At 38.5% G+C, this 24,306-nt stretch overlaps 1 protein-coding gene across 1 annotated transcript in view; it reads right to left on the bottom strand.

Annotated features, from left to right (window-relative positions):
• The window catches only part of ACOXL (acyl-CoA oxidase like), a 341,271-nt gene that overhangs the window by 25,263 nt on the left and 291,702 nt on the right, over positions 1-24,306 (bottom strand). The window contains exon 18 of the mRNA XM_045446915.1: positions 2,556-2,657. Within this exon, the coding sequence (XP_045302871.1) occupies positions 2,556-2,657 (102 nt within the window). The remainder of the gene's footprint in view (positions 1-2,555; positions 2,658-24,306) is intronic.

The following is a 24,306-nucleotide window of genomic DNA, read 5'->3' on the forward strand; positions in this document are numbered from 1 at the left end:
ACTTTAGGGTATAAGAAACTAAAAAGGGACATAGGTGATATAAAACAAAAAACAAAAAAGATTTTTTAAAATAAAAATCCTAACAAACAGGATTGAAACTTTAGGGGATGAATTAGTCAGAACATTAGATGCACCTAAAGAAAGAATCAATAAACTTGAAGAGTTATCATGTAAAGCACCTAGGTCAGTTTCAGTAATATTAATCAGCCCTTTCCCCCTTTTCACCCTTTCACAAGCCCACTCCTGTTAAGCATCTCCAATTGGCCAAGAGTCCCAGACATTTTAATGAAAAGAAACTAGTGATAATATTTCTGAAACCTTGAAATCCCTTCAAAGGGGTGTGGCAGAAGTGGGAAGGGAAGCATTGGTGCCAGCTACATTACCCTCTCCCCTCTGGGAACACTGGGAAAGCCCAGAGAAGGGGTGAGTGCTCATGGCTGGTAGCCCTGAGATCTGCAAAAGAAGGCCTGGAGATGTCCTATAGGTCTGAGCAACCCACATCTATAGATAAAGCTTGTTCCAAAATGCCTGTCTGTTCCCTGCTTATCTCCCAGGCTGCTCAGAGATTCCAGGAAATGAAAAGCGTAGAAAGCATGTTGGACCAGTAGCATATGAAAGCGCTTCAATGTTGTATGTGAAAGTTGGTTTCTTTTACTCAATATCCTTTTGATGTATTATTTACCTATTTTATATCACTGAAATACCTCATCACATGGATTTAAAATCTTCCTTCATGTAGCTTTTTTTTTTCTTAAATTAAAAATATTCTTTTCCTCCCCAAAGTGGGCATTTTCTTGGTAGGCAAATGCCCCAACGTGGGCATTTTCTTGTCTCCAAAGACAGCCACCATCAATTTTTCCTTCCTTAGATGTGCATGATGTGCACGCTGCTCCTCACAATGAGAGGGGAAGTCTCTTCTCTAGCCCAAATCTGTGCTGGCCTTGTGAGTCCCTTGGGCCAACAGAATGCGGCTGAAGGAACACTATGTTAGCAGTGGGCCTAGCCTTGAGATGACTGGCATCTCCCACTTCCTCTTTGGAAGCCAGTCATCACGTAAAACATTCAGCCCTCCTGACACTACTATTGCTGTGGGGAAGGCCACATTAGGTCACACAGAAGGAGACAGTTGCCCAGCAGTCCCCAGAGGTCCCTGCTACCCCAGCGGAGGTGACTGCTGTGAGTGCAGAGGCCACCTTCATAGACCTCAGGCAGCAGGAGAACCATCCAGCTGAGCCCCGTTCAGATGTGGAATCGCGACACATAATTACTGGTTGTTCTAAGCCGCTAAGTTTCCGGGTCGTTTGTTACTCAGCAACAGAGAACTGAAACATCTTTACATATGCTTTTCTTCAGAATTCTTGTTCCCCTGAAAGGGAAGAAGATTCTTCAAGGTTCTTCGGTGTCCAATGCAATCTGGTTCCTCTCCAGGCTTTCATTTGAGACATCAGCCAAACTGGTCTGCTCACCGTTTCTCAACATGTCTGCCCTACGTACTCCAGTTTGTGTGATTTTACGCACTTCAACCAACCCTGTCTGAAGGCTCAAAACTGCACGGCCCCCTCCTCAGTCGAACCACCAGTTTGTTGGAATTTTCCACTCTTGAAGGTCTAGCAACAAGAATGACATTTGCTCCTAAGTCCTTAAGTGATCTCTGTCCTCTGAACTCTGAACTTATTCATTGGGAAGCCTCTGCTCCCTTGTGTCATTATTTGTGGCTAAAAAAATTTTTTTTTTAATTTTTTATTTTATTTTAGAGAAAGAACATGAGCTGGGGAGAGGGGCAGAGGGAGAGAGAGAGAAAGAATCCCAAGAGGTCTCGATCCTCAGCACTGAGCCTAGTGTGGGGCTTGATCTCATGATCCCGGGATCATGACCTGAGCCAAAATCAAGAGATGGATCCTCAACCAAGTGAGCCACACAGGTGCCCCGTTATTTGTGTTTTAAAGTCAGCTTTGTGTCCTCAAATATGATGAGCTCCTTCGAAGGCAAAGTCTGAGCATATACACCTGCTTATGTTATAGCATCTAATGGGGGACCCAGAAGAGAAGCTGTCAGAAAATGTGTTTTATACACGATTATGTTGTTTTATATTCTTTTCCTTTAGAGCAGCATCTTGGTGGTGGTTCACTGGCTCTGTCTTCATTTTCAGGTACTCTTAGCCATCACATTGAATTTCCATTACCATCACTGACATAAAAATACCACAGGTCTTCTTTCTGAATATGAAAAATGACTTAATGGGTTTTGCTAAGAAGCAGAAAAAGGAAAATCACTTAATACATTTTTATTTTTTGCCAAGACAAGGAAAATGCTTTTGATTCCCTCTTCTGCTTCTCATGTCAGAAAGTTCATGCACAGTGAATCATTTCCTTGTCACTTAAACTCTGAAGTGTAATATGATCATGGTAGGCAATGAAAACATGTATGTGAAGTCCCAGGGGCATAAAAATCCCTGAGTGGGAACTGATAAAAGATTGACAGGACTGTTTTCTAAGAAAGCAAAGAGCTGACGGCTGAAGTGCAAAGGGTTTCTTCTGCACATCAGGGACCCTTACCTGACTCCTAATCCTCGTGCTGGCCGTGGGAGTCAAATATTTATGTTCTAGATACCAGGCTCGCTCCTGAAACACCAGCTTGGTTCCATATAGCAGACAAAACTAAGGCATGGGGGAAGACGAGAGAAATGAACAAATGGTAATATATTAGAAAATGGAGACTCTAAGGAGGAGAAAGAGAAATAGCATAAGGTTACATTTCATTAAATCATAAGAGTTAATACTTCCTCAATGTAAAATGGTCACATTTTTGAGGTGCAGTATATGTTTTACTAAAAAAAAAAACCCATTCTGTATAAAATGTAAAGCGTATATAAAAGCAGAAAGAATCGCATGGTAAGCTGCCATGTGGCCATGCCCCCAATTCAACAAATATGAATTCATGGCCAAACTTGTTTCATCTGTAACCTCACCCAGTCGGCTCTCATCCCAGGTTATTTAGAAGCAAAGTCCACATGTAATATATTTTAAAACATGAATGCAGTCTTTTTGTTTGCTTTCCTTTTCAATTCATGAAAAAAATATTCTAAGTGGACATTCTGAATGTTATCTTAACAGTTTTCATTGAGCCTAGTTTCATTAAACTCTCATAAAAATGGCATTCCTCATTTGCATTTGTTTCAATACGTTTTTCCTATTACACTTCTGAAACCTACACACAGAACTTCATGACATCAGTGGCGTCGAGCAATAATAAATGCATGTTCCTGTGTCCAGAAGCAACTTTTTTTTTTTTTAACGTTTATTTTTGAGACAGAGAGAGACAGAGCATGAATGGGGGAGTGTCAGAGAGAGAGAGAGAGAGGGAGACACAGAATCTGAAACAGGCTCCAGGCTCTGAGCTGTCAGCACAGAGCCCGACGCGGGGCTCGAACTCACAGACCACGAGATCATGACCTGAGTCAAAGTTGGATGCTTAACCGACTGAGCCACCCAGGAGCCCCAAGAAACAACTTTTTAATTAACTATTCATTTGGCAGTTAATATTCAATTATTTTAAAATTACACAAAAGCGGAGGGAATAGTATAAAGCACTTCCACGTCTCCATCACCCAGCTTCAACAGCTATCAACTAACTCATGGCCAGTCTTCTTTTATCCATTCCACCCCCCCCACCCCTTTCTGTATTACTGTGAGGCAAAGTTCGGTCACACCATCTCATCCATAAGCTTTTCACTGTGTATCTCTAAAAGATAATGATGACTCTTGGGGCACCTGGATGGCTCAGTTGGTTGAGCGTCCGACTTCAGCTCAGGTCATGATCTCATGGTTTGTGGGTTCGAGCCCCACATCGGGCTCTGTGCTGACAGTTCAGAGTCTGGAGCCTGCTTTGGATTCTGTGTCTCCCTCTCTCTCTGCTCCTCCCCTGCTCACACGCTGTCTCTCTGTCTCAAGAATAAAGATTAAAAAAAATTTTTTTTAAAGATAATGACTCTTTAGAAGTAAGATTATATCAAAGTCCATCCAAGCAACAACAACAAAACTCTTATTCATAGTCAAATGGAAATGACCTTCACATACCAGAAGACAATGTTTTCTATTGATCATCAGGCTCAGATATTATACAGTTTGAAGTCATGTAGACTTCCTTCTTTTCCTGAGGTTCTGGGACATCCTTGAAATAGCATCATTATGAAAAGCCTCCACTATTCAATCTTCCTAGAAAGGGTCACAGTATGGCTTAGTGACTTGTCTGTGAAAGATATTTAAGATTAATTATGGCTCTTTTATGACTTTGCCAATGTTCTGCTTGGCTAGTGTAAGCTACCTTTGGCTCTTTTATAGAATAGCAGTAAAGATGTTAGTAAAGATGTTAGCAGTAAAGATGACCCTTCAGACATAGTAGAAGCAACTGAAAATCCTGTCATACATCCTGATAGCATGAATTCTTACAAAAATGATAAATTGTATACCTTCTGTGGCTAGACTGAACCACAAATCTCTAGGTGAATTTCACATCCACTATAGAAATACTTTTGTGGATTCCTAGGTATAGAAACTTATTTCTCATTACTCCTGGGTCTACAAACATCTACGGTCAGTGATAAGAAATCCAGAGCCACAGAAATATAACCTATTTGATCTTCTCACTGAATCCAGAATCCTGTGTCAGCCAAGGTATGACAAGAAACAGATGACATTTTCCTATTAGGATGATTCAAGAAGAGTTCAATAAATGGTTTTCATAAGGGTGTGGGCAAGTTGTAGGAGAGCCACAAAGGATAGTGCAGTACCCCAGAGCTGGTATCTCTGGGACTGTCACCAGCTCTAGGTTTCAAGGGAGGAGGGCAGGGAGTGGCTCCTGGATCCTGGAAGAGACAGCTCTATAGACAGAAGCATCTAAGAGGAGTTGTGACCGTTGGCCTAGGAACACAGAAGTCCCAAGGTGACCCCGCAGGGAGGCGCGCAGAGGGCAGGAATATCCCAACCTCCTTCTCCTCCCCTCTCCAATCTCTAAGTGAGGCTTCTTGTTTGCAGAAGCTAACTGGCTGCAGAGGGCAAGGATTCCACTGATCCAAGTTATGTAGGTCAGCTTCCTGGGCTTAGAGCCAGGTGGAGAAGGGTGGAGTGTAGAGCTGGAGAGCAAGATAGAGGGTATCTGGCACAAATCTCATCTCTAACACCCCCGAGAGACAGTGGTCCAGCCTCTAGTCTAGTCCTGTCCGACTCCGGCCCAAGCCCACTTGGTCCCACAGAGCTCCCAACAAGCCCCTGACTGCTGACATCGTGGCCAAGCTTCGTTCCAGACCGCTGGCTTCAACCAGTCTCACACTGTGCTTCCCGACTAGGTCTGCTCCTCCCCCCCTGTTGACTCCTGAGTTGTCCTTCTGTGGCTCCTGTGTATCTGATGCTCAGGGACACTTTTCTGCCTTGGAACTTTTGCTTTTCTCCTTGAACACAGTTCAGACTCTCCTCAAACAACCCTCTTTGCCTATCCTGGCAAACACGTGTCTTGGTCCTCAGTGGCTATCAGAACACCACATTGAGCTCCAGATATCATCAGGCCAGCCTCGGACCCTCACACAGAACCTGAATGTCTTTCCTTTTGTGTTCCAGAGACAGGAGCTCAGTGCTTTAGAGGCATCCGGCTCTCGAAGGAGTCTCTCTGTTGGAAGAGCCATTGTATACCAATCTACTTCTCCCCGTGGAACATGAATTTATGGATTGCTGGCTCCGTAGGAACATGATCTGGTCCTGCCCATCTCTGCCAGCCTAAGGTCTGGTGAAGGAGCTAACACGCTGTAAGAGACTGGCTGAAACACAATTTCCTATGACTCATAGCTATTAACCCTGTAACTTCTGCCTGAGGAACAAAACAGGAGTCTGTGAAAGCATCCAGATAATAACTCTTAACAGATTTAAAGATCAGTTCCACATCTCGCCTTAGTCTTTCTTTCTTCAAGATGATCAACCTTCACAGATCGTTAATTCCCTCTCACCACATGGCTTCCAGCCCTCCTGCCACCTTGGACCTGGGGGCCTCTTCTAGGTGCTAATTCTCTCCCTCAAGGCGTCTCACAAAAAACTGAGCAGACTACCCAAATGTTCTTTCATGACTGTAGTGTTAGCAACACCATCGCCATCCCGGATTAGGGTTCTATGCTCTTATATGCAAGTTAAGGCAGAAGTTGCTTTTACGACAGCCACATAATATTTTTTGAATAAATAAAAGAATGTCATATGTATTTGGTTTAACATCCAATGTTTGTTCACTTGACAAACTCCAACTAAGCCATTTCCCCCAGGAACTGTTTCCAACCAACACGCACATGCATACAAACGTCCCTAAAGAGATGATTTAAAATTTGTTCTTTTTAAAAAACAAAATTCTTTGATTCCTTATTCTTTGAAAGTATCATCTTGTTGAGGTGACCTGTCTCAAGTCCCCCAAATCTCTATGGATCTTGACTCAATCACCTGACATGTTCGTGTCATATTTACAAATCTGTCACGTCCCATCTGTGTCTTTATACAATAGAGCCCACCTAATAGGTCTAAGTCTTCTGATTCAAGTATCTGAAAATCTGTTTAATGAGATGTCATTTAACTCATATTTCTCTGGCTTGCCCACAGGATATCCTGAGAGTCTGGCAAAGCGTTGGCCAAAGTCAAGATATACCAATTTCTCCAGACTTTTCTCTTCTAGTAACCTGGTTAAGAAAGGAAGTAAGATTCATTTAGCAAGGCTTAGCCACAGTGAACACAGATAGGCTCCTGGTGATTGTCTGTTTTCTAATTGCTCATAAGCTATCCTGAATAGTCTTTTCTAGAATTTTAACTTAGATTTATATCAATCTTAAATTCTATAGTTTCCAAAATCTACTTTTTCCCCGTTAAAAAAAAAAGTGCACGTTTGTTCATTTATAATTTTCTGACATCTCTTTTGTTCTTGGTTTCAGATCTCTCAAAACTACAAGTACTTCCCAATTCACACGGAAGATGGGAATATTATAGGAGATGAAGGGCTTAGCTTTCTTTTCATCATCTCTTAGCACCACAGCTCTCTTCTCCAAACTAGAAGCCTGTTTCTTCAAATTCTAAATGTAGTTAAAAATGGCCTTTGAAATTTTCATTGGATTATTTGTTAAGCCTCATGTTCTGCTGGGACTCAGTCACCCTGACATTTATTAAATGTTATCCTTTTGTATTTATCCTTGGACAAGCATTTCCCTCCCATTACCTCTCTCCTCATTGCTTGTATGTAGCTTAGACCTATGCCCATCAAGGGGCACACCCATACTCTTATGTCTGGTTTCTTAAAATGTGTCCCAAATCACAGCTTTTTTTTCTGTATCTATTACATTGTCAGAATAATATTCTGCTGCTGACCCCACTAAAAACCCTGGACACCAAAGCTTCGGTATCCTTGTTGGCAACACTTGGCACATACTGTCACACTGTCACATTGTTACATTGTTGGGAGAATTAAGTGCTGTCTGTAGGACTCCACAATAAGAAAACACCCGGAGTCTTACTGGCTTTTTCTGGACCACACTCCCTACTTTTCCCTTTGCTGATTTTAATCTATATCCTTTTGCAATGTGTATAAAGATTTGACATAAATAAAAAGGTCCTGTGAGTCCTTTTAGCAAATCATCAAACCTGAGGGTGGTCTTGGGGACCCCTAACACAGGCTCCATTTACACATGAAGAAACAGAGACTCAAGAAAGTTGAATTATAGAGCCAGGGTTGGAACTAAGTTTTTCAGGATTCAAAGATATTTTTCTATCTACCATAGGACGTCTAATTTTCAGAATTAAAAAAAAAAAAAAACCCAAAGCAGACAACTCTTTCTAAAAATAGAGGCTATAGAGTCTATTCTGGGTAAGATGAAGTAAAAGACTTCCCCAGTCTCTCTCACTGAATGTAGCCATAACTCTTGGACAGAGTGAATGGAAAAGCTATTTGAGTAATCTGAAAAATAAACAGTAGCAGGAAGATTGGGGCAAAGAACCAGAATTCAAAGTACCACTAAACTGGTGGTGACTTTCACTTTTTAAAAATGTTTATTTATTTTTGAGAGGGGTGGAGAGTGGAGGGGCAGAGAGAGAGAGGGACAGAGGATCTCAAGCGGGCTCTGTGCTGACAGTCTGACAGCGGTGAGCCCAATGCAGAGCTTGAACTCATGAGCCACAAGATCATGACCTGAGCCAAAGTTGGAACCACCTACCAAGTGAGCCACCCAGGTGCCCCAATTTTCATTGTTTCCCCTAGTCCTCAAGCTGCTTGTCCCTGCAGGCATATGCAGCAGATGGGGACATCTAAACCCCAGATTTCTTGCTGGAGGATGAAAAAAAGGTAGCTCCAGGGAACCAGAAAGTACCAAGGAGGTCATGGAGAAAAAAGGCTTGGAAAAGTAACCTCATAAAGTTTCTTATAATCTGGGCTCAGCATCCAGGGTGCATATATGAATCTAATGCTAATTATCTTACCTAATGCTTTGAGAACTGAACTAGTACATAGATGAGAATGCAGGTGCCATACTGGTCACTGACTGCTGCATATGTGGGACAGACCAGAAGAGTACTGCAGAGGAGTTTAGAGGAGTTTAGGAGACTAAGCTGACATTGGAACCACAGTGAACCACAGTGAAAAACCAGGTGCACCACCTGCTAACACAAAAAATACTAAGATTCTCCGTTGAGAATGGTAAATTATACACAACATCTAGATAATAAATAACAGCAATTCTACACAGTATTTCCCAGAAAATAGAAGAGGAGAGAAACTTCCCAACTCATTTTATGAGGCCAGCATTACTGTGATATCAAAACTAAGCAAAGACATGACAGGAAAGAAAAACTCTAGACAAATATTTCTCATGAACATAGATCTAAAAATCCCCTATGGAATATTAATAAATTGAACCCAGCAATACATAAAAAGAATAATGTACCACGACCAAGTGGGCTTTATCCTGGGAATGCAAGGCTGGTTCAATACTCAAAAATGAATCATTATGTCAATGATTTTTTTGAATTTGACACCAAAAGCGGAGGAAACAAAAGCAAAAATAAACAAATGGGACTACATCAAATTAAAGAGCTTCTGCACAGCAAAGGAAACCATCAAAAAAATTAAAAGGCTATCTATCAATGGGAGAAAACATTTGTAAATCATATATCTGGTAAGGGGTTTAGATCCAGAATTATAAAGAGCTCGTACAGTTCAATAGCAAAACGAACAAACGAACAAAAACAAACCAAAAAACCCCAAACCAAACAATCTATTAAAAAATGGGCAGAAGACATGAATAGACATTTCTCCAAAGAAGATGTACAAATGGCCAACAGGCACATGAAAATATGTTCAACATCACTAATCATTAGGGAAATACAAACCAAAACTAGAATGAGATTTTTACCTTATACCTAATGGCTATTATCAAAGAGACAAGAGATAACAAATGCTGGTGAGAACATGGAGAAAAGAAAACCTTTGTGCATTGCTGTTGTTGGGAAGGTAAGTTGGTGCATCTATTGTGGAAAACGGTATGGATATTCCTCAAAAAATTAAAAATAGAATTACCATACAATTCATCAATTCTGGGTATTTATTTAAAAACCTGAAAACACTAACTGGAAAAGATAGGTGCACCCCCATGTTAACTGCAGTGTTATTCACAACAGCTAAGAAATGAAAACTACCTAAATGTCCACCAACTGATGAATGCATAAAGAAAATGTGGTATATATAGTTGACCCTTTGTTGACAGTTGACAATGCAGGGAGGTGGGGGGTGGACTTCCTGTGGAGTCAAAAATTCACATATAACTGTTGACTCCCCCAAAAATTAACTAGTAATAGTCTACTGTTAATGAGAGTCTTACTAATAACATCAACAATTAACACATATTTTGTATGTTATATGGATTATATACTGTATTACAATAAAATAAGCTAGAGAAAAGAAAATGCTATTAAGAAAATCACAAGCAAGAGAAAATATATTGGTACTGTACTGTAAAACAAAAATCTGGGTATAAGTGGATCCACAGAGTTCAAACCCGTGTTGTTCAAGGGTCAACTAGATAAACAATGCAATATTATTCAGCCTTATAAAAAAGAAGGAAATCTTGTCATATGCAACAGCAAATGGATAGACCTTGAGGGCATTATGCTAAATGTAGTAAGTCATACAGATAAAGGCAAATACTATATAATCTCATATATATAATCATATATATATGATATATATACATGATATATATATATCATATATATATATATATATATATATATATCATATATATATATGGAATCTAAAAAAACAAAAACAAAAACAAAAAACAAACCAAGCTCATAGACACAGAGAACAGATTGGTGGTTGCTAGAGGTGGGGGATAGGGAGTGGGCAAAATAGAACACGGTCAAAAGGTACAAACTTCCAGGTATAAAAGAAATAAGTCATGGGGATATAATGTATAGGTCAACAATGACAGTTAATACTGTAGAGTGTATTTGAAAGATGTTAAGGGAATAGATCTTAAAACTTCTCATCAAAGGAAAAAAATTCTATCACAATGTATTTGATCACTTAATGTGATCATTTTGCAATTTATACAAATATTGAATCATTATGTTGTACACCTGAAACTAACGTAGTGTTGTATGTCTATTATACCTCAGTAAAGAATTAAATTAAAAGTAAAGGGACAGGGACACCTGGGTGGCTCAGTTGGTTAAGCGTCTGACTGTTGATTTGATTCAGGTCTTGATCTCATGGTTCATAGGATCAAGCCTTGTGTCAGGCTCCATCCACACTGACAATGAGGAGCCTGCTTGGGATTCTCTTTCTCCCTCTTTCTCTGCCCCTCCACTGCTTTTGCACATGCTCTCTCTCTCTCTCTCTTCCTCAAAATAATAAACTTAAAAATATTTTTTTAACAAAGTAAAGGGACTAATGACTATACATATGATAGAAAAATGAGAAAAAGACATGAATGGAAAATTCACAAAAAATAAAATGCTGTCCTTAAATATATAAAAAGTATTCAAGTAACTCATAATTAGAGAAATAACAAAACAATGCTGAGATACTATCACTTATCTGATTTGCAAAAATTATATATATAGATATATAAATATTAAGTTCTCTCAGTGATGAAATGGGAAAACACAAGCTCTCATATATTGCTAATGCAAATGCAAATTGGTAGAACTCATTTGTAGGAATATTTGGTAAAACATAACAAAACTACATATGAAACTCACCATTAAACCCAGAAATTCCTAGAAATATACACTAAAGGTATACCTTCAATAAAAAGAATATGTATATGTATAAGGTTACTTGTTGTAATTGTAGCATTATTTCTAATTGCAAAATCTTGGAAACAATTAATACACACACACACACACACACACACACACACATATATATATATATATATATATATATATATATATATATACGATTGGATACAAAACATGGCACATACTAACAATGGAGTACCACACAACTGGAAAACAAAGAATAAAGAAGATCTGTATGAACCAATATGGAGTGATTTGTAGGACACATGAAAAAAGCAAATTTACAAAAGAAACTATAGTATACGATCTTTCACATAATAAATGAAGACATAGAAGAAATAAATGAAGACATAGAAGAAAAAATGAATCTCTGTAATTCTTTTAGGAAAGTAGGAATAGAAGTGAACCCTCTTAATTTGATTAGGGACAGCTACACCACACACACACACACACACACACACACACACACACACACACGCCAAAAAAACAAAATAACAACAACAACAACAACAAAACCCTTATAGCTAATATCCTACTTAATGGCAGAAAACTAAACTCTTTTTGCCTAATATCCATAACAAGGCACAGATATCTGTTTTCATCACTCTTATTCACTGACACACTAGAAGTTCTAGTCCATGCAATAAGGCAAAACAAAAACAAAAAAACAAGCAAACAAAAAGGCATACAAATCAGAAAAGAAAAAATACAATTTGGAAAGGAAAAAATAAAACTGTCTCTGTTCACTTGCAAACATAGAAAACCTATAAGAAATCTACAAAAAAACAAAATCCAAAATCTCTAGAATTAATAGCAAACTTGCAAGATCACAGGATACAAGGTTAATACAAAAAATACCAATTGTACTTCTACATATTAGAGTTATATTAAATCTAGGGATTAATGTAAATGATCATGTACATGAACTGGAAACTGAAATTTAAAACAATATACACTTTACAATAGCTCTCCCTAAAATGAAATATTCAGGCATAAATCTACAAAAACATGTACATTATCTTTATGTTGAAAACTAAAAATGCTGATGGAAGAAACCAAGGAAGAACTAATAAAATAGATTAGAGAAGTCAAATAGGGGACGTGTGGGTGGTTCAGTAGGTTAAGCCTAATTCTTGGTTTCAGCTCAGGTCATGAACTCATGGTTCCTGAGTTCAAGTGCCATAACAGGCTTGGCATTGACAGTGAGGAACCTGCTTGGGATTCTTTCTCTCCCTCTCTCTCTCTCTGTCCCTCCCTGCTCATGCTCTTTCTCTCTCTCTCTCAAAAAAATAAATGAAAAACTTAAAAAAAATATGTTATAGAAAAAGAAGAGTCAAATAGTACATTTGTCAAAACTCCCCAAATTAATCCCTAGGTTTAATGTAACTCTAATAAAATCACAGGATTTTTTTTGTAGATATAGACAAACTAATTCTAAAATTTACATGAAAGGGCAAAGAAACTAGAATGACTAAAACAATTTGAAAAAGAAGAATAAAGTTGGAGGAATCACCCTATTCGACCTTAAGGTTTATCCTGAAGTCACAGTATTCAAGGTGGCACGGTATCATCAAGGGACAGATACATAGATCAATGGAACAAAACCGAGAACTCAGAAACAGACCCATGCAAATGTGCCTCAGTGATTTTTGACAAAGATGCAAAAGGAATTTAATGGAAGAAAAATAGTCTTTCAACACATAGTGCTGAAGCAATTGGATATCAATGGTCAAAAGAGAAATAAACCTGGCCTAAGCCTCACACGTATTCACAAATTAAAGTGAATCATAGATCTAAATGTAAAATATAAAAACCTCAAACTTCTAGAAAAAAAATACAGGGGAAACCTTCATGGCCTGGGATTAAACATTTTTAGTTCTTAGATATGACAACAACAGCACAATCCATAAAAGAGTATTTGACAAATTGGATTTCACCAAAACCAAAAACTTTCCCTTTACAAAGGGCACTGTTAAGACAATGAAAATGCATGCTACAGGCTGGGAGAAAATATTTGCAAATCACACATCCAAGAAAGAATTTGTATCCATAATTTATAAAAAACTCTCAAAACTCAGCAGTAGGAAAACAAATTACCCAGTTTAAAAATGGGCAAAGGATTTGAACAGACGTTACTAAAAAGCATATACAGATGGCAAAAAAAGCATGTGAAAAAAATTTCAATATCATTAGCTATTAGAGAGATGGAAATTAAAACCATCATGAGTTATTCCTATGTCCCTATTGAATGGCAAAAATAAAAAATACTGACAATATCACATGTTGAAGATACTGAGCAACCAACTCTCTCATACGTTAGGGATGCAAAGTTTCTTACAAAGTTAAACAGACAGTTAGTTACCACATGACCCAATAAATTGACTTCTAGGTATTTACCCCAGAGCCGTGGTTCTCAACTGTGGATGAGTTTTGTCCCCCAAAAGACATTTGGCAATGTGTGCAGACATTCTGGTTGGCATAACTTGGGGATTTCTACTGGCATATAGTAAGTAGAGGCCAGAGATATGGCTAAACATCCTACAATGCACAGGGCAGTCCCCTCCAACAAAGAAGTATCTGGCCCAAAATGTCAATAGTGCCCAAACTGAGAAACTGCCCCAGAGAAAAGAAACTTATGTTTACATAATATAGTAACTTGTACATGAGCATTTATAGCATCCCTACTCAATCATCAAAACTGGAAACATCCCAAATGTCCTTCACTGCGTATAGGGATAGGCTATGGTACATCCTTACGATTGAAAACTATTCACAATGAGGGGCGCCTGGGTGGCTCAGTCGGTTAAGTGTCCAACTTCAGCTCAGGTCATGATCTCGTGGTCCGTGAGTTTGAGCCCTGCGTCGAGCTCTGTGCTGACAGCTCAGAGCCTGGAGCCTGTTTCAGATTCTGCGTCTCCCTCTCTTTCTGACCCTACCCCGTTCATGCTCTCTCTCTGTCTCAAAAATAAACGTTAAAAAAATTAAAAAAAAAAAGAAAACTATTCACAATGAAAAATAACTGTTGATGTCTGCAACAGCTTGGCTGAATCTCAAAGACATGCTGAGTGAAGGAAGTCAATATCAAAAGATTACATATTGTATGATTCCATTTATATAACATTCTCAAAAGACAAAAGTACAGTGATGGACAACAGCTCACTGGTTGCTAAGGATTATCAGAAGAAAGAAAGAATGATTATAAAGCCATTCTGTAAGGGATGTTAGGATGGTTGAATGTTCTGTATCCTGATTGTGGCAGGATGTATGTGTTAAATTCTATACATGTGTTAAAATTCATAGAACTATACATCTTTAAACAAGTTCATTTTGCTGTACTGAAATATACCACCTTCCTATATCCAGGCTCTTTTTTGTTCACTATGGCAAATTCCAAGCTGAAATGGCTATATTTTATAAGGGTTCCCTGTACTGAGACCTTGTCCAAGGACCCGGCCTTGATTTCCTCCTTCGAAAGTCACCTCTTCCCTTGTTGGGTTCCAGGAGAGGTGTGTTTTCCCCTCTGTTACACATCCTGCTGGTGTGATTATTTGCCCATGTGACTTCTCCCTAACCACAAGGTGATCAGGAAGGCAGGAGCTGTGGTTCATGCATCTTGGAATTTCCACAGCACCTAGCGTAGCATCAGGGCTCAGTATGCATTTGTGAACTGAAATGCATTTCTTAACTGAAAAGTTAAGAGAGCCTTGGTTCCCAGGAGCGTAAACCCACTGGGACCAAGAGCAGAAAGAAGGGAGGTTGCCTGCAATTTATGACAAGTAGGCAGCCTATATCCATGGCCTGAGCTGCATAATAAGCAAGACGATGAAGCAAAAGGACTAAGTTGGACCTCTAGTGTCAGAGAAGATAAACAAAGCTTATTAATTCATGGTAATACCAGCATGGTATCAGAACAGTTTTCCCCAGCAACAACCCAGTTCTCTCACTGTGATGAAGTGCTCTGCCTTCTGCCTCAGACTTTAGCCACTTGGGATCTGCATTATTGCCTTGTAAAATTGATGGGCAGTGGCACCATCTCTTAGTTTAAGGAATTTCTGCCGCATTAGCAAAAAAGCATTGGCTTTGCAATTTCTAAGGGCATTCCCTGCAATAGGAAAGTGATTAAAAATTGGACCAGTCTGGAACGATGCTCATCTTTAGTCCTTTTAATGCACCTGCCCAGTCTCCTCCAAGCCATCAGTTCCCTGTGTAAGCTATCAGCTTCTATAAGAGAGGAAGTTTTATTTATATTTAACTGGAAAAGCAGGGAGAGGCAACTTTAGTGTCTTTTTCTTTGATCACTCAAGGAAGTTGTTCAAGATCAGATTATCTTTTCCTTCCAAACTGCCTGGAGATGTTAATTAAATTTTTTTTTTTTTCTTAAATCCAATCTGCTCAATATTCCTTGTGTCTTAAATGCTTCTCTTCTCAAGAAAGGTGGCAGGCACCGTGGCACATGGAACATTCTGGTAGCTCAGAGCTCTCTGGGAAAAGATCATTGAGGATGAAGGTGATCTTTTCTTTCTGAGTCTTTGGACACTGAGGAGCCCAGAACGGCCTGCTCTTCACCACCACGTTCTGTGGCGGGGGAACGTGTTTCTCTTCATGGGGGATGAGTCTCACAGCAAAGTGATGGTGGGACATGGGCTGGTGTCATGGCGGATCAAATACAGCAGGTGTGCTAGAAGGGAGAGATGAGCCACAGACAGCCAGACCCAAGGCACCTCCTACTTTATGCCTCTTTAGAAAACTCTAGACGTAGCGATATCCTGGCCTCCTCAGCTCTGGGAAATGAAGAAGCACAGAAAATTCATCTGTAGGAAATAAAACTCAACAAGCCAAGAAGGAGACAGAGGGAAAGCCCTGGAGAAGGTAAACTTGAGACATCTTTTCACCAGTATGCTGAATACCGGTGCTTGGACATGGGGAAAACCAGAGCTCTGGTTCTGAACCCTGAGGATAGACTGAGAGGGAGGTAAGTGCTTTTTCTTCTATTTGGGGGTCTTATAGCCAGCTGCAGAATTCAAGCTATCCTGTGTTTGCCATACTCTGCCAAACTCACTCTCTGCCTTGTGGTGTCGCAGCGCACTGGTCTTACCATGTTCAGTGGGAGTGGGAAAATTCAGAAAGCAAAGCTTTGCAGGCAGAGATGAGGCCATTCCCTTGGGGCTCTTTCCACAATCCACTGTTTAGACTGGCTCAGAATGATACTATACTCCTACTTTATGCAGACAGGTTAAGCAACTTGTAGAAAAGCATTCAGCCAGGTCTTCTTTCTGACTTGTTTTAACCCATAATTAATCCCAACATCCCGCCACTCCCAATTCCCTATCTGTCCTTGGCTTTGCAACCATCATCACCATCCATCTTCAGAACGTTTTTCATCTTGCAGAACTGGAACTCTGTACCCAGTAAATAATTCCTCATTCTTGCTTCCCCACGGTCCCTACCTTCTCTACTGTCTCTATGAATTTGAACTACTCTAGTACCTCATAGAAGTGGCCTCATGCGATACATGCCCTTTTGTGACTGGCTTATTTCATTTAGCCTAATGTCTTCCAGGTTCATCCACGTTGTAGCATATGCCAGAATTTCCTTCTCTTTTTAAAGCCAAATAATATTCCACTGTATGTGTATACCATATATTGTTTATCCATTCATACATCGATGGACACTTGGGTTGCTACAACCTTTGGGCTATTTCAAATAGTGCTCCCATGAACATGCACGTACAAGTAACTGTTCAAGTTCATTGAATTACCGCTTTCAGTCCTTTTGGGTGTATGCCCAGAAGTGAAATTGCTGGACCACACAGTAATTCTGTTTGTTACTTTTTTGAGTAATTGCCACACTGTTTATCATAGTGGTTGGACCATTTTATGTTCCCACCAACAGTGTACCAGTGTTCTTGTTTCTCCACATCCTTGCTAACATGTGTTATTTCATTGTTTTTTACAGCTGCCATCTTAATGAACGTGAAATGGTATCTCGTGACTTTGATTTGTATTTCTTTAATCATTAGCGATGTTGAGCATCTTTTCATGTACTTATTGGCCATTTGTAGATCTTTGGAGAAATGTTTGTTTGAGCCAGTTGAACGTTTTTGAAAAGGGTTATTTTTCTTGTTTAGTCTTAAGAGTTCTTTCTATATTCTGGATATTAATCGCCTATCGGATACGTAATTTGTAAATATTTTTATCTCAACCTGTGGGGTGCCTTTTTTACTCTGTTGATAGTGTCAGTTGATGCACAAAAGCTTTAAATTTTGATAAATTACAGTGTGTCTATTACTTTGTTGTCACCCGTGCCTTTGAAGTCATATCAAGAAACCACTACAAGTAGAATATCATCGCTTTTCCCCTAAGTTTTTTTCTCGAAGTTTTATAGTTTTAGCTCTTACAGTTACGTCTTTGGTCTCTTTTGAGGTAATTTTTATATGTCAAGTTAGGTAGAGGTCCAACCTCATTCTTTTGCATGAGGATATCCAATTTTCCCAGACTATGCTTTCCCCATTGAATGATCTTGGCACCCTTGTCAAAAATCATTTGAGTAAATATGTGAAGGTTTATTTCTGCATTTTCTACTCTATTTCATTGATCTGTATGTCTGTCTTTATGCCACTACCTCATTGTTTTGATTACTAGAGCTTTCAAATCAGGAAGTGTGAGATATCCAAATCTTTTCTTCTTTTTCAAGATTATTTTGTCTATTTGGGGCCCCTTAGAGATCCCATGTGAATTTTAGGATGAATTTTTCTATTTATGAAAAAAATCATTGGGATTTTGGTAGAAATTACATTAAATCTATAGATATCCTCAGATAATATTGTCATCTTAAAAATATTAAGTCTTTCAATCCATCAACACTGTATTTCTTTCCATTAATTTATGTCTTCTTTGATTTATTTCAGCACCATTTGATGGTTTTCAGTGTACAAGTCTTTTATCTTCTTGGTTGAGTTTATTCCTAAGGTTTTTTTTTTATACTATTGTAAATGGAATTGTTTTCTTTTTTTCTTTTTTTGGATTTGTTCATTGTTAGTGTACAGAAATGCAACTGATTTCTGCATGTTGATTTTTATGTCTTGCAACTTGGCTAAGTTAGTTTATTAGTTCTGTGTGTGTGTGTGTGTGTGTGTGTGTGTGTGTGTATGTGTGTGTCTGTAATCTTAGGGTTTCCTATAAATAATATTATATCATGTGTGAATAGAGATAATTTTACTTCCTCTTTTCAAATTTGGATGCTTTTTATTTCTTTTTCTAGTCTGACTACTATGGCTAGAACTTCCAACACTATGTTGAATAGAGGAGATGAAAGTGGACATCCTTGTTTTATTCCTGGGATGAAGAAAAAGACTTCAGTCTTTCAACATTGAGCGAAAGATGATGATTGTGGGTTTTTCATATATTGACTTTATTATATTGATGTAGTTTCCTTCTATTCCTAATTTGCTGAGTGTTTTTATCATGAAGGGGTGGTGAATTTTTTCAATGCTATTTCTGCATCAATTAAGATGACCATGTGTTAATGAGCATTCTGTTAATATGGAAATTATAGCGATTAATTTTTCATTATTGAACCATCCTTGCATTCCAAGAATAAGTCCCATTAGGTCATGGTGTATACTTCTTTTAATAGGCTGTTGAGTTTGGCTTGCTAGTATTTTGTTAAGGATTAGCATTTTGTAGTTTTAAGTCCCATACAAGTTTTGTTAGATGTATACCTAATTGTATCAGTTGCATAAACTATACATGGTACTGATTTAAAAAATTTTTCTGTTACTGTGCTCATTGCTAGCACATGAAAGTTCAATTAATTTTTGTATGGTGGTCTTGTATTCTATGACCTTGTTGAACTCATTTAGTACTAGGGCTTTTTTGTTTGTTTGTTTGTTTGTTTGTTTTCACATATTTCTTGGAATTTTTTTGTTGTTGTTTTTGTTTTTTTATTATTTTTTATTTTTTTTAACGTTTATTTATTTTTGAGACAGAGAGAGACAGAGCATGAACAGGGGAGGGGCAGAGAGAGAGAGGGAGACACAGAACCTGAAGCAGGCTCCAGGCTCTGAGCTGTCAGCACAGAGCCCGATGCAGGGCTCGAACTCACGGACCGTGAGATCATGACCTGAGCCGAAGTCGGACGCTTAACTGACCAAGCCACCCAGGCGCCCCTTGGAATTTTTTAAATAGACAATGATATCAGGGCACCTGGGTGGCTCAGTCGGTTCAGTGTCCAACTCTTGATTTAGGCTCAGGTCATTAGAGACCTGCATTGGGCTCCATGCTGGATGTGGAACCTCCTTAAGATTCTCTCTCTCCCCCCCCCTCTGTCCCTCCCCACTAGTGTCTCTCTCTCTCTCTCTTTCTCTCTCAAAAAATAAAAATGAAAAATAGACAATGCTATCATTTATAAATATGGACTATTTTATTTCTTCCTTTCTGATCTGAAAGCATATGCCTTTAATTTCCATTTCTTGCCTTCTTGAACTGGCTAGAATTTCCAGTATTATATTAAATAAAAATGGTGAAACCAAACATCCTTGCCTTATTCCTGATATGAGGGGGAAAGCATTCATTATTTCACCACTAGGTATGATGTTAGCTATTGAATTTCTACAGAAGAACTTCACCAAGTTGAGGAAGTTGAACTCTCTTCCTATTTGTCTGACAGTTGTTTTCGTGAATGGGTATTGAATTTTGTCAAATGCTTTTTCTGTATCAATTTATATGATCCTGTAATTTTTTTTCACTGAGCCTATAATACTGATAACTAAATTGGTTGATTTTTAAAAATTGAACCAGTCTTGAATCCTTGGAGTAAACCACACTTGTCACAATGTATCATTCTTTTTCTTAATATTTTGTTTGGGACTTTTATGTTTATATTTATTTATAAGGAATATTGGTCTGTATTTTTCAATTTTTGTTTGTCTATGTTTGGTATGGTATTAGGGAAATACTAGCTCCATAAAATGAATAGTTTTTACTCCTGTTGCACTTTCTGGAAGTTATTGTGCAGAATTGTTAATTCTTCTTTGAGTGTTAAATAAAATTCTTCAGTGAATTCTGGAGACTGGAGTTTTCTTTTTCTAAGTTAAAATTTAAAATTTAAATTATAAAATTTGAATTCTAAATTAAAATCTTTTAAGTTTAAAATTACAAATTCAATTTCCTTAATAGTTATAACATTATTCAAATTATCTACTTCATATTGAGTATGGTAATTTGTGTTTTTGAAGAATTGCCTCATTTCATCTAAGTTTTAAAATTATATGCATCGAGTTTTCTTAGCATCCCCTTATCATTTTGATGTATGCAGGGTATCTACTCATATCATCTGTTTTATTCCTGATACTAGCAATTTCTGTCTTCTCTTTGTTAGTGGTGTTAGGGGCTCATAATTTTATTGCTCTTTTTAAAGCAAAAAAGCAATGAAACGTTGCTTCACTGTTTTCCTTTATTTTTTCGTGTTTTCAATTTAATTGATTCATGCTCCTGTCTTTATTATTTCATTCTGTCTGCTTTCTTTGGTTTTATCTTGCTCTTCATTTTTTACGCCCTTGAGGTGATAGCTTAGGTTAGCTTAGGTTACTGATTTGAGATTTCCCCTCCATTGAATGTAAGCTATAAATTCTCTCAGCAATGTTTTATCTGTGTTCCACAAATTCGATATATTGTATTTTCATTGTCACCCAGATCAATGTATTCTTTTAGTTTCCTTCGAAACTTTAGACATTTTTGAAGTTTGCTTTTGTTCTAAGTTATGGTTTATCCTGGTACATTTTCCATGGGCACTTGAAAATAAGGTAACCTGTGTTGTTGGGTGGAGTGTCCTATTAATGTCTGTTAGATCCTGTTTGTCAATGGTGCTGAGTTTTTCTCCATGTTCTGATTTTCTGTGTAACTGGTCTATCAACTGTTGTGAGAGGGTTTGAAATATCCAACTATAACTGTGTACTTGTTTTTACTTTCAGTTCTATCAGTTTTTGCTTCACATATTTTGCAACTGTGATGTTTGCTGCATAAACATCTGACATTATTATTATCTTCTTGGTGGACTGGCTCTTTTATTATTATGTAGCGTCCCTCTCTGTCTCTGGTAACTCTCTGTGCTATGATGTCTATTTATCTGATATTAATATAGCCACTTTTGCTTTCTTTGATTAGTGTTAGCACAATATATTTTTTTTCTAGGTGTTACTAAAACAACTAAAAAAGGCTAGAGACACACCCCAAAATGGCATAGATAAATCAAAATGATATTCTAAAAAAATGCTCAAGTAACATATAGTAAGTCAAGGAAGAGAAAACAGAAGTGAAAAATGGAGAAAACAAACAGAAACCAAAAAAAAGATAGAGTCTTAAGCCCTATCATATCAATAAAAGACAGAGATCATCAGAGTGGATTAAAAACATGAACCAACTCTGTGCTGTCCACGGAATCATACAGATAGACAGAAATTAAATGGATGGAAAATATATATGAGAGAGAGAGAGAGAGGCAGAGAGAGCTTATTACAGTCTCACAGTCTACTGGCATGACAGTTTGAGTTAACGTTTATTTCTTGTTACCCTTCTCTGTTTACAATATAATTATTTTAGATATTTTTCTGTATGTATTTAAAATCACATGAGACAGTATTATTTTTGCCTCAATTGTTAAACATAATTTAGAAAATTAAAAGGAGGAAAATAGTTTCAATTTACCATTTTTGCTTATTGTATTGTTTCTTACTTCCTGATGTTCCATGATTCTTTCTTTCATTGCTTCTTTTCTGTTTATAGAACCTCTTTTTTTTTTTTTTTCAACGTTTATTTATTTTTGGGACAGAGAGAGACAGAGCATGAACGGGGGAGGGGCAGAGAGAGAGGGAGACACAGAATCGGAAACAGGCTCCAGGCTCTGAGCCATCAGCCCAGAGCCTGACGCGGGGCTCGAACTCACGGACCGCGAGATCGTGACCTGGCTGAAGTCGGACGCTTAACCGACTGCGCCACCCAGGCGCCCCTAGAACCTCTTATTTTTTATAAGTTTTATTTATTTAAGTAATCTCTACACCCAACAGGGGCTTGAACTTATGACCCCTGAGATCAAGAGTCACATGCTCGGGGCACCTGGGTGGCTCAGGCAGTTAAGAGTCTGACTCCTGATTTCAGCTCTCAGTTCAGGGTTCAAGCCCCATGTCAGGCTCCATGCTCACAGTGTGGAACCTGCTTGGGATTCTCTCTCTCTCCACCTTTCTCTCTCTGCCCCTCCCCCACTCCTTCTCTCTCTCTCTCTCTCTCTCTCTCTCTCTCTCTCTCTCAAAATAAGCAAATAATCTTTTTTAAAAAAGTCACATGCTCTTCCAACTGAGCCATCCAGGTGTCCCCTATAGAACTTCTTTTAGCCATTCCTTTTTTTTTTTTAAGTTTTTATTTATTTTGAGAGAGAGCGAGAGAGAGCACAAGCGGGGGAGGGGTAGAGAGAGAAGGGGAGAGCGGATCGAAGTGGGCTCTCTGCTTGGACAGCAGAAAGCCTGATGTGGGGCTCGAACCCTCCAACTGTGAGATCATGACCTGAGCCAAGGCAGTCGCTTAACCAACTGAGCCATCCAGGTGCCCCTAGCCATTCCTTTAGTGTAGGTCTTCTGGTGGTAAATCCTGTTAGTTTTTCTTCATCTAAGAATATCTTAATTTCCCCTTAATTTCTGAAGAATGTTTTCACTGGATATCGGAATTTGGGTGATGGGGGCTTTTTCCCTCCAAAACACTTGAAAATATGTTCCTTCCTTCTGGCACCATGGTTTCTGATGAGAAATCTGCTGTAATTTGAATTAATTTTCTCATATAGAAAAGGTATTATTTCCTTCTCATGGCTTTCACATTCTTTTTGTATTTTAATTTTCAGAATTTTGTCTTTAATTTTCAGAATTTTAATTATGATGTGTCTTGGTTTGGATTTCTTTAGGTTATGCTGTTTGTCATTCGGCTTCTTGAATGTGTAGGTCTATGTCTTTTGCCAAATTTAGGAAATCTTCAGCTATTATTCCTTTGAGTACTTTTCCAGCCCTTCCCTCTTTCTCCTTTCCTTCCGGGACTTCAATGACACAAATGTTAAATCTTTTGTTATAGTCCCAAAGGTCCCTGATACTCTCTTCCTCCTCCTCCACTTCCTCCTCCCCGCCTCCTCCTCCTCCTTCCCCTTCTGTCTATTTTTGCTCTGTTGTTTAGATTCAGTTAATTTCTCTTTTTTTCTCAAGATTTATTTTCAAGTAATCACTACACCCAGTGTGGGACTCAAACCCACAACTCCGAAAACAAGTCACATGCTCCACTGACTGAGCCAGCCAGGCGCCCCTAGATTCAGTTAATTTCTATTGTTCTATCTTCGGGGTCACCTAATCTTTCCTCTGTCCCCTCCATTCTACTGTTGAGACCATCTCTTGAGATTTTTATTTCAGTAATTGTATTTCCCAGTTCTAATATTTCCATTTGGTTGTTGATATGTTCTATTTCTTTGCTGCGACTATCTGATGAGGCTTTCTATTGCTTTATTTGTTTCAAGTACATTTATAATTACTCATTGAATTACTTTTATGATGTCTGTTTTAAAATCTTTTTCAGATCATTTAAACATCACTATCGTATCAGTGAAGAGTCTAGTGATTGGCTTTTTTTTTTTTTTTTTTTTTGTTAAGTTTGAGATTCTCCTGGTTCTTGGTATCATGAGTGATTTTTTTTTTAATGGAAACTTGACCATTTGGGGTATTATATTATGAGACTCTGGATCTTATTTAAACCTTATCTTAGCTAACTTAGTATCTGTGATACTGTCTCCTCAGAGGAAGCGAGTGTGTGTGTGTGTGTGTGTGTGTGTGTGTGTGTGGCGGGGGGGGGGGGCAGCGTGCACTGTAGCCACTGTTAATGGCCAAGTGAGGGAAGTGCTCCTCATTACTGCTGGGTAGGAGGTAGGAGGCAGAGGTAGGAGTGCTGGCTCCCCACTAGGCCTCCATTGA

The sequence above is a fragment of the Leopardus geoffroyi genome, chromosome A3, assembly GCF_018350155.1.
Source record: "Leopardus geoffroyi isolate Oge1 chromosome A3, O.geoffroyi_Oge1_pat1.0, whole genome shotgun sequence".
Classification (NCBI taxonomy): Eukaryota; Metazoa; Chordata; class Mammalia; order Carnivora; family Felidae; genus Leopardus; species Leopardus geoffroyi.